The sequence below is a fragment of the Octodon degus genome, unplaced genomic scaffold, assembly GCF_000260255.1.
Source record: "Octodon degus isolate 3935 unplaced genomic scaffold, OctDeg1.0 scaffold00153, whole genome shotgun sequence".
NCBI lineage: Eukaryota > Metazoa > Chordata > Mammalia > Rodentia > Octodontidae > Octodon > Octodon degus.
In genome coordinates, this window is record NW_004524729.1 from 569,970 (window position 1) to 581,426 (window position 11,457).

At 52.4% G+C, this 11,457-nt stretch overlaps 1 protein-coding gene across 2 annotated transcripts in view; it reads right to left on the reverse strand.

Annotated features, from left to right (window-relative positions):
• Arfgap3 (ADP ribosylation factor GTPase activating protein 3) overlaps window positions 1-11,457 on the reverse strand; it is a 27,788-nt gene that overhangs the window by 14,261 nt on the left and 2,070 nt on the right. Inside the window, exons 2-7 of one of the 2 annotated variants that reach the window (XM_023702563.1) lie at window positions 10,379-10,492; window positions 8,629-8,712; window positions 6,196-6,283; window positions 4,585-4,644; window positions 2,911-2,957; window positions 2,296-2,438 (exon numbers count right to left, since the gene is read on the reverse strand). In XM_023702563.1, coding sequence (XP_023558331.1) covers window positions 2,296-2,438; window positions 2,911-2,957; window positions 4,585-4,644; window positions 6,196-6,283; window positions 8,629-8,712; window positions 10,379-10,492 — 536 coding nt within the window. Of the gene's footprint in view, window positions 1-2,295; window positions 2,439-2,910; window positions 2,958-4,584; window positions 4,645-6,195; window positions 6,284-8,628; window positions 8,713-10,378; window positions 10,511-11,457 lie in introns of both variants that reach the window. The other variant, XM_023702562.1, reaches the window with a different exon arrangement.

Below are 11,457 nucleotides of genomic sequence, written 5' to 3' on the forward strand. Positions count from 1 at the left end.
GATGCAGGGGCCTGGGTTTGATCCCCGGTGTGCTGTGCCGACCTGCCCCTGGGGCACACTGAGCTGGTGATTGAGACTGGGTATGGTGGTGCATGCCTGTAATCTCAGCACTCGGGAGGCTGAAAACAGGAGGATCATTATGAATCTGATCTGTGTAGTGAGACCCCCGTAGACTCTGTACTAAATTTAAAAAATTCTTATTCCTATGCTGAGAATTTTTAAAACTGTAACAAACACCTAATGTTTCACAAAGAAAAAAATATATATATAACAGTGAAAAAACCTCGGGGGGGGGTCTAAAAAGTGATATATGATGTATCGCCTAAGGATTTCTAAATTATTATCCATTAACAAAATTGTGTGAGGGGCTACAGAGATTGCTCAGTAGTCTAAGCACCTGCCTGGCAAGAACAAGGACCTGGGTTTGATCCTTGGTACCGCATGTCATGCTGGCCCCGGAACCTGGGGGGCACCGTGCTAGCCGCTGAAACCGGGTGTGGTGCTGCACACCTGTAATCCCAGTGCTGGGGAGGCTGAGCTGCATAGTGAGGCACTGTACCAAGTAAATAAATAAGATTTTAAAAGTTGTGTGAAATGTCATGAATTCCTCCTAAAAGTGGCACTGTAACAATTGCACTATAATACAAATTTCTATGTACGAACAGGAAACGACAGCAGCACTCCTTACTGGTACAAAAGTACTTTTGCCTTTTCTGTGTCCCTCCGCCGGTGAGCCTGAGTTTCTTCGATCTGCTTTAATCTGGTTTTGGTCTTGCTAATACTATCACAGCAGAACAGTGTTGAGCAATAAATACGATTCTTTCAAGCAGGGCTTTTACAACAGATCTGTTGAAAACCGCGAGGAGACAGGACTGAAGCAACAGACTGCTGAGAAGATGAATGGACGGGTGGAAAGGTCCTGCCGGACGACGTGGGCGGCGCTTCCTTCCCGGGAAGAAGGCTCTGCAGCGGCCCCTGCCGCATCGGTGCCGGCACCTCAGTATTCACCAGAGGCCGCAGAAGGCACGGCAGAGGCACCAAGTCAGCCACAGCTGCGCTGGGCTCCCGGGCGGGCGAGCGTGCGGGCGGCCGAGGGTCCTATCACAGCAGCGGGCCCGCGGGCAGCCCGCCTCCCCTTCCCTCCGCGTCGAGTTTGCCCGCTCAGCGACCTGTAGCGACACCAGGCTGCCGGCCCCACACCAGGAACAGGGCTGCTCCGCGAGCTCCGGAGCCAGCCCAACCCCGCTGGACCCTGCAGAATAATTCTCTCCCCGCACGCACGCACGCACGCGTGCTTCCTCCTGGGCGGCACAGGCGCGTTCGTGACAACTATGGGGCCCGGGGCTGAGTGGGGCTGAGTGGCCGTGACGAGAGTGGGCAGCAAGGCAAATAAAAGCGCCACCTGGGGTTCCCCTGGGTTGGCCCCTAGAGAGCGCCTGGGGCTCGCACACCGCAGAGCCTGCCTGCTCCTTCCCAGTCTGGCAGAGTTAAGTCTGTGCCAAGGCCACCCAGACGGGGGCCCTGCAGCACGGGCAATGCTGCCCCCTATGTGCTGGGAGTGGAACAGGAACCACAGGGTCTGAGCAGGGAGCCGCAGGGACCTGGGCTTGGCCTCACGTTGGCTGTGCAGGCGCTGGCAGAGTATGTCCTACAGCAGCTGGGCAGCTCCGCCTCCCTTCTATACGTGGGCCCGCAATTCAAGCTCGGGTCCAGATGCCCAGAGAAGCAGGGGGAAACCACAGGAACGCCCACACAAGCTAAAACCCAGCTCCCGCCACTGCGTCATGTGCCCGCGGCCCCTTAGCCGGCGTGCTGGGCTGTGCTGGCTGTGTGGCCACCATCATGTGCCCGCGTCCCCTTGGCCGGTGTGCTGGGCTGCGCTGGGCGTGTCACGCGATGCTGTGCCTGGCTTCTTGCTCGGCATACACCCGTGTTACACTCCACGAGTGAATATCTTGCTGGACAGCTCGCCCACGGACAGATGTTCAGGCTGTCTCTGGGATTAACACAGCCGGTCCAGGCGTGCTTCTCCGCCGGGCACCCTCAGGAGTGTGGTGCAGGCCCCGGGACTCACATCGAGCCAGCGCTGCCTGGAAGCTGGAAGCGGGCGGGCGGTACCTCCAGGGTGGGGCTGTGGTCCCACCTGCTCCTTCCCCGGAGCTCTGTCCTTCCTATGTCAGCCTGCACTGAAGTGTGCATCACCACACACACCCGCGCTGAGAACACAGAGCCACCCCAGCTGGCTAAGCAGCAGTTCTGTCCCCAGTGTGATCGTCAGCACGGAACTCGACTCACGTGGGCTCTTCCTTAGGCGCAGCCCTGGCCAGCAGGTCCTCCTGCTCCTTCCTCCTGTCCACCGCCTGGGCCTGCTTTTCGATCTCACTAAAGCTTGTGCTCGCCAGTTTCTGGGCTCCCAGGCTTCCTTTCTTGGCCCCCAGCTGGAACACAGCAAGATTGTGCGCGGTTAACCGCCATGACCAGCGCGGAGGCAGCGACTGCCCGGCGCTGGCGCACCTCGGGGGCTCTCTTAACTCAGCCCTGAGTGTCTGAGAGGCTGGCGCCACCCTCCCCGTCGCACACGAAGAAACTAAAGCCCACTCAAGGCAGGCGCGGTAGCCAAGACCACACTGAAAGAGGCCAGACCAGCTTTCAACCCTCTCTCTCCTCAGAGAAGGCGACCGCAGGCTGGGCCTGGGAGGCCTGGCTGACGCTGAGCAGTCAGCACAGACAGAACCATCTTAAGCATTCATTCTGGGAAATACGAAGAATAAATTTCATCTCATTGAACAAAACATCAAGACCCCATTTATCCTACTGTGGCTCAAAATAAAAAAGTAAACATACTAACAGGTCAGAATGGCTCTCTAGCTTTGAAGCCAAAATACTAGGTAGTTTACATATAATACTTACTCCTCGTTTAGCTTGATTTGGTTTCTTTTTTATGATAGAGGAAACCTCTGCCAAAAAATAAAAATGGAAAAGTCAGACCAACAGAAATCACACATACTTTTTCCATGTTAGTGTGCCTTTCTAAAGTCTGTTACAAAGAGCCAGAGAGATAGCTCAGTAGAATAAGCATTTGCCAGGCAAGTGCAGGGTCCTGAGTTCAATCCCCGGTAGTGCAAAACAAAAAACATATTTTGGGGCTGGGGAAATGGCTCAGTAGAATAAGCACTTCCCTGGCAAGTGCAAGGGCCTGAGTTAAATCCCTGGTTCTGCAAATAAATAAATTCTGTTAGGTCACACTGCCAAGGACTGTCCCATCTTCCACCTTGGGTGGCAGTGCCGCAGGCTCCACCGTGCATTCTGTCCATGTGGGCCTCACAGGTCCATGCAGCTTCCGGGCTCAGCGAGAATGTGCTCTGCACACCACAGCGAACAGAATCAAGGCGCCGGCCCCGGCCCTGGGCTGCCCTCAGAAGGGGCTTCACATACACATAGGACAAGCGCTCCTATCAAGATGTACACTTAAAATTGTTTTACATTATTATCCATTATTATTGTGTATGTATGAGTGACAGGCTGAGGACTGAACCCCAGGGCCTTGTGCATGCTAGGCAAGTGCTCTAAGGGGAACCACACCCCCAGGTTATTGAATCTATTTCAGGAATATAAAAGACCCAGCAAAAATAAAATCTTATTGTTTTTCTTCCAAAGATCGCTGGGAGAGCAGCTCTGGCTCAGCGCTGCCACGCATGTGAGGCCTGGCGTGGCCCCCAGCACTACAATATAAGGAAAGAGCGTGCTACGAAGGGAAAGAGACGCCAGTATACGCTCTGGGCCCTGACCAGGGAAGAGCAGAGTTTCCAGCGTGCAGCCCACACTTCCTTTCAGATTTGGACTGCGGCTGGCACAAGACTACCCTGATCTAATGTGTGTCTGACCCAGAAGGACAGTGACCAAAGATCTCTAGAGAGGGTGGTGGTTTTTCTCCAAAGTGGTTTCTTCCCAATCAACACAATGTCCTACACACCAATCTTTTTCTCTCTCCTTATTTCTGTATTTAGGACAGGGTCTACAGAGTCTCACTACCTAGATCGGACTCCTGCTGGTTCTCCTGTTTTCAGCCTCCCAAGCACTGGGATTGCAGGCACTCACCACCACACCCAGTCTCAGGGGGCAGGGCTGGCACAGCATGCTGGGGATTGAACCCCAGCCGCTGTGCTCTGCCTAAGCAGGCGCTTTAGTCTGCAGAGCTATCTGGCTGGCCCTTTTTAGCAACTTCAAATGAGGGTTCCCAGGTAGTGAAGAAGTGTGTTTAAGACACCCCCACTCCCATCCCCACCCCCATACAATAAGGAGAGCAGAAGAAAAAGGAAGCTCCCCTCATCGAGGAGCAGGGAAAGGCACTGTGGGCACCCCAGGTCTCGGACCATGTTGGCGCCCACGCAACCTCAGCATTGTGGACTCGGTGGCCTCGCTGGGAGGCACAGCAGCTTTCAGGCTGAGCAGGGTCTTGGTCACGTCAGTGGTCAGTGTGCTGTGCCACTCTCTAGGCTACTTTCTAGGCTGAGACCCTGAGGACCTGAGGATGCATCCCTTCTGCAGTACCGCCCCCATTCAGAGGTGGGGTTCACAGTGCACCTGAAGCAGGCTTCGCTGGGGCACTCAGTCCTTCCACACTTGGTGCTTGTTTGGGATCATCTGAAATTTAAAACACCCACATTAGTGCAGGAGATGCATTCCTCAAGCTTGCCTGACTGCGTAATGATGCAGCAAGGCCAGGCAGGCCTGCATCTCTTAGCCAAGTTTTAACGACTGTCTTTCTTTTTAGTTTTTTTCCCGGCACAGGTTTTTGAATCCAGAGCCTTTTCACGGAGGTACATCTTCAGCCCCTTTGTCTCACCCATTTGTTAAGTTGCCCTGGTTGGGCCTGAACTCGTCCTCCTCCTGCCTCAGCCTCCAGGGAGCTGGGATACAGCTGTGCGCCACCAGGCCAGGCTCATTATTATCTTTTGAAAGGGGCTTTGCTTTCAGTTGATACATGATGACTGGACACACTTCAGGCCACAGTGTGACACCTGATACACGTATACCATGTGTAGCTGGCATGACCGTCATCTCTCTGTACAGGAACACTTAAAATCTTCGCTGCTAGCCATCCTGAAGCACAGGGCTAATTGCCACCAACCACATTCCTTCTACTCTCCTGCACAGCACCCATACAGCTCCACCCTAAGGAATTTGATTTAAAAGTCTCCTAAAATGAAAGTACATTTTCCATTTAATAGTTTTGTAAAATAAAAACGTTAGTTCTCTGTTCAATTGTTATTCAGAATGCTACCTGATAATCTGGTGTTTTAAAAAATATATTATTTGTTCACTTATTTATTTATTGAGGCAGGGTCTTGCTATGCATTGTGGTCTGGCTTGAACTCATCACAACCTCCTGCCTGATGAGATTCTGGTGTGTGCCACAACACCTGGCTATGCTGGTGTTCCAAAGTGACCCATCCTGAGCTACCTAGTGCTTATGTACATGTACACACACACCCACACACACACACACACACACACACCCCTCCCACTGGATGTCAACATGTGGAAATTCTAACCCCAGGTAATTTAATGGAAATCCAAGTTTCAGTTGCCAAGAAATTGGCTGTTTTTCTATTTTTCTAATTTTAAAAAATGATCCTAGTTGGGAACTGTTAAAACTTCATTTAAAGAACATCTTATTTTAATTTTTTGGTTTTGTTCTGGTACCAGGAATTTAACTCAGTGTTTGCCAGGCAGGCACTTATGCCACTGAGCTAGATCCCTGGCCTTGTTTTTTTTTTTTTTTCTTTTTCTTTTTATCTTTTGAGACAGGGTCTCACTATGCACTTCGGCCTGGCCTTGAGCTCACTTTATGGATAGCTTAGGTTGGTCTCGAACTCACAATGATCTCCTGCCTCAGCCTCCCAAGTGCTGGGATTATAGGCACGTGCCACCACACTCAGCTCCCCTGGCCCTGTTTAGCTTTGCTTGTTTTTTGAGACAGAGTTTCACTATATAGTTCAGGATGGTCATGCGCTCACCACATAGGCCAGGCTAGTGCTCTACTTGCAGGGACCCTCCCCTCCTTCAGCCTCCCAAGTGCTGGCATTACAGGAGTGCCCGCCACACCCAGCTCCTGCTAACACCTTAATTTTCCTAGTTGCCCAGCATGCCTGGCTCTCGGAGTGCGGCCTCTGACAGTTCTCAGGTCCCTACCTTTGTCATCGCCAGGAGCAGTTCCCATGACCCAAGGTGTTAAAGGCGAGGGCTCTGGTTGTGCAGACGCCTGCGCTGTGCTGCTTACCTACGGAGGGGAGGAAAGTCATTGGCACGCAGAGCATCAGTCAAGAGAAACAAACCAGTGACACATAATCACGTGAGCAGCTGCTGCTCCGTGGAAATAAGACTCAAATGCACGTATTCTTAAATTTCCGTTTCAGTGCTCAAATGCCTGACCTTCCCTTCTTTTGGTAGAATATAATTTGTAGCTTATAATACTTTTTGGACTTGCACCGAGCTGTCAACACACTGCCGGGCGCTTCCCATGCCCACTTGGCTTCCTCTGCTGCTAGACATGGCCACCACCGTCATGCAGAATGGCTGTGGGACAGCACAGTGGGCTGGGTGCCAGCCTGAGGGGTTCCACCTCTTTGCACCAGCCTCTCTCCTCATGTACCCCACACACTGCACTATGGCTCCCTCGGTTCCTCGGGTCTGTGACACTGTTTGGGAACTGCGCCCTGCTTTGTAGGTCATCCCTTAAGGAAGGACACAGCGAAGGGCTTCTCGAGGTTGGCTGAGTGTTCTGGACAAGGCCCCACCGCTTCACTCCATCACTCCCTTCCACCGAGAGCCCGAGCTGCCCCAGGCCCACCCAGCCTGGCGGCCTCAGCCGCAGCTTCTCCAGTGAATGCAGAGCACTGGGTAGAAACCAAGATCGGGACACTGCTGTGCTCGCGGTACTTACAGAGGTGATGCCTGCCCCTCAGTCCTCTGCAGGGACAGAGCCAGGGGATGTGTATGTGCTCCCCCCACACACGTACACACAGACACATGAAACGAAAAGCATGACTTCCTGCTGCTGCCTCTCCAACGTGCATTCTCCTCCTCTCAGCCCTCAGGTGCGTTTGTGAGTGTTCTCAGCTGCTACAGGGGTATCTCCATCTGGTTCTGGGCTCACAAGAGCAGCTTTGTACGATGAAAGACCCCCAAGCCTGTTTTCTGCTCTTCCCCTTTTGTAACTATTTCTGGACTCTTCAATGATCGGTGGAGAAATGTTCATGCAAATTATAAAAGCAAAACACTCCACAGAACAGAACCTCTAGGCTGCCAGTGCTATGAGCTTACGGTCAGGCAGAGGTCTGGCCCCAACTCGAGGCACGGCGGGAGCTGGTGGCCTGTCCTGGGGTCACTGAGGACCCGCCCTTACCGGTTCCCTTCCCTCAGCTAGGCAAAGTGAGGAAACCCACAGAGGCACCAGGACTGCTGTCAGCCCACTGCAGTGAGGAAAATGCTCACTCTGTGCTGGGCCTTAAGTCTGCGGGAATTCGCCGACTTCTGTCTGGAGCTACGTGCAGTGTGCACAGCAGTCAGGGCTGAGTCAAGACTGATGCGGAGCCCTGCATTCCCTGTGGCCACTGCCGGGAATAATATCCCCGCTTCCCGGGAGTAAGGAACAGACAGGTGACCACGCTCCAGCTCGGAGGTCACAAGCCGGAGCAGTCCGGGCGCTCTAGACTGCTTCTGTAAAGGGGAGGCCAGGCTTGCTTTCCTGGGCATTCGTGCTCTTCAGTGAACTGGGAAAGGTCTTACACTGGAGTGGCCACATTAGACCCTTCCATGGAAGTCACACGTGGGGGACAGCAGAGTAAACTCAGTGGGCACTATGGTTTACATCTGGAAGGCCCCCTAAAGACGCAAATCTTGCCTTCCCCTTACAGAAGTGGTCTAGAAACAGCATATACCACTCCCACTATCCTCACTATGGGAAGCAGGGGTGTTATTCCTGGCAGTGGCCACAGGGAACTCACAGGTCAGGCTTTGGGGAGGTGCCTGGGTCGCAGGTGACACGCCCCTGGATCAGTGCACTGATGAGTCAGCAGCTGGATGTGATGGTGGGAGGTGAAGGCTGGAGGGAGCAGGGGGTCGCTGGGCGTGTGCTCTGAGTGTCCATCGCCCTCCTCCTCCCTGGAACCCTCTCTGCTCCCTGCCTGCCACGCCATGGACTGCTTTCTTTCTACCATGCTGCCCTGCTATGGAGCCAGCCAATGATGGCCGGAAGCCTCTACAAACTGTGTGCCAAAACAAACCTCTCCTCATTTAACCTGAGAGCGCTGGGTATTCTGTCCCAGCAATGAGAAGTAACTAAGATGCCAGACAGCCTCTGGACAGATGGTGGTACGTTAATTCCTATCTTGTGAAAGTTGCTTATTCCTGCAACTTAGCCTGCTTCCCAGCTGAAACTCAAAATAAACATCTTATATGACATTCAGAAGAAGTACATTTTTTTGTCTTTTTTTTTTTTTTTTTGCGGAACCAGGGATTGAACACAGGCCCTTGCGCTTGCCAGGGAAGCGCTTATTCCACTGAGCCATCTCCCTGGCCCTGTGAAGAAGTACATTTTAAAATGAAGTAAAGCACAATACATACCTCAGGAGAGACGTGAGAGGCAAAAAAGTCCTCCTCCTTTGGAGGCGGGGATGAAGGCGGAAGCACGCAGCCGTCGAGCCACAGCTGGAAGGAAAGCCAAGCCACCCTCAGCACGCCACAGGCCTGCGTGGGGCCGCTTCCTGGTGACTGCGACTCTGGGACCTGCGGCATTAGTGCTCTGCGGCACTGCAGGAACCCACTGCTCCAGCATCATTTGCTAGCAAACCCTGAGGGAGCCAAGCACCCAACTCCAGAAATCCCTTCTATTAAAAAAAAAAAAAATCTTTTGTTGTTGTGTTGAGACAGGGTCTCACTATGCACCCGGTCTGGCCTTGAACTCCTAAAGTGATCCTCCTGCCTCAGTCTCCCCAGTGCTGAGGTCACAGGCGTATGCCGCCATGCCTGGCTAAGCGTCCATGGGTGCATGTTTGCAGGGCAAAACGATGGCCTTCATCCCGGGTAGCCGGTCCCGGCACAGCATGCATTTCAACTCACTTTTCACCCCTGTCTTTTGCCATCTTTCCCTTCTCCTGAAACTTTCTGAAAAGGAAAATGCCATAGCTTCACGTATAAGCACAAGTTCCAACCCACACCCTCGCCGTTCACGGACTCCACGCCTCCGCACGGGCCCACGTGCTGCGTTTCCCTGCGGCCCCAGCCAGCCCCCGTGTTTTCACTCAGGTTCTCAGGCATGCATGGAGGCGAGCGGCACACCACGCTCAGGCAGGCAAGGCGTGGCACGCTCGGCTTCCTGGCGAAAGTTCTCACACGTTAACAAGCATTCTTTCAGCCTGTTAGTGCCACAATTCCCACCTCCATGCTTTCAGCAAATGATTTCTTTTTTCTTTTTGGTACCAGGAACCAAACTCATGATGGTGCACTTGCCAGGCATGCGCTTGTGTGGCTAAGCTATCTCCCTGGCCCTTAGCGGATAATTTCTTTCTTTCTTTTTTTTTTTTTTTTATTTTTTTCTTTTTTTTTTTTTTTTTTTTTTTTTTGGCAGAACTGGGGATTGAACTTAGGCCCTTGCACTTGCCAGGCAAGCGCTTATTCTACTGAGTTATCTCCCCGGCCCCTACAGCACATAATGTCACTGTGTAAAATGCCCCACGCAGTGCTGATGGCTGTCTGGCACTCTTCCCCTCAGCACATGGGTGTTACAGGGCTGCGCTGAGGCAGGAGCTCAGTATTCCCAAGTCACTGCTATTACATTATGGAAGGTCCTTTCATTCATTGCTTTCCAGTGCTGGGATCAAACTCAGGACCTTGCACTTCCCACCCAGGCTTCTGTGCCACTGAGCTATTTCCCCGGCTTTAAATAAGGTACCTTGCCAAGGTGGTGGTGCATGCCTATAATCCCAGATCTCAGGAGGCGGAGGCAACAGGATCGTTGCAAGTTTGAGAACAGCCTGGGCTACAAAGTAAGCTAAAGGCTAGCCTGAGCTGCATGGTGAGACCACCTCAGAAAGACAAAAATAAATAAATGAATAAGGTATCTTTATACAGAAACACTGTGAACTAAGCCTGTGTACTAGTCACTTGAGAAAAACGTGACCTCAGGCTGACTGACCCTGCCCTGATGATCTGAGGAGTGGTGATTCCGGGTGCCTTCATTCTGTGGTCAGGAAGAGGCGACAGCCCCACGCACACGGAGGGTCAGTCGCGCAGTTTTCCTTTCCCACAGTTTGGGATAAAAGCATGGCTTCTGCTAAAGGACATGCACCTGCAGCCACACAGCCCGGGGACTCACGTCAGTGCCATGCTTCCGTGTGGCTTGGGACGCCAGCGACTTCACCCTCTCCCTGTAGAGCTGGGCGGCGCGACTGTTGTACTTGGCGTTGGTGTCGTTGGTGTCGCAGCCATGCTGGTGGAAAAAGGAGGACTGCAGAGGAAAGTGCCCAGGTTGCAGGAACTCTGCGTGGAGCAGACGCGCTGACCCACGAGGAACGCCCGGAGCAGGGTCTTTAATGTACCAGTGAAAGCGAACATGGTTCGAACATCACGAAAGGTTGCAACATAACTTCCTCTGTAATGAGGGAATTCCCTACACAAATGTGAGAGCATTTTTTTTTAAGTCAGTAATTTTTTTAAAATTTATGTGTGTGTGTGTGTGGCCAGCTCAGCCCACCAGGGGGCGGGGCTGCTGGCATGTGGTGCTGGGGGATTGAACCGCGGTCCCTGTGCTTTGCTTAGCTTGTTCTCGGTAGGTGCTTTAGACCACTGAGCCATCTCACCAGCCCAGTAAGAGCATATTTTGATAAGCCTAGACAGAGACTCATATCAGGAAACGAAGTACCTGGCCCTCACTTGAGTTAAGCCACTCAGACTTTTGAATTCAGGAGCAATCCATTTTTTTTTGGCAGAACCAGGGATTGAACTCGGGCCCTTGGGTTAAGTCAGGCAAGCACTTATTCTACTGAGCCATCTCCCTGGCCCCTTCATTTGCATTCCATTAATCTGAATTTTTGACAATTCGGTTATCGTTTAGGAGCTATGCTGTTACCACGTCTGATGTTCTCTCTTAATTAACACAGATGGTAACTAGAGCCAATTTCAACCAACCAGGAGACATTGCCCCCAGCACCCACGCACCCACGCATAGACTTGAACAGCAAAGCCTGCACCAGCGGTCCTGAGGAGCCTGAGCTGATCGGCCCAGTGCTGATCACCCAGTGTGGCTGATCCTATCCAGAGTTCTTTTTTTTGGAGGAACTGGGGATTGAACTCAGGCCCTTGTGCTTCCCAGGGAAGCGCTTATTCCACTGAGCCATCTCCCTGGCCCATCTTTTCTTTTCTTTCTTTCTTTTTTTTTTTTTTTTTTTTTTTTTT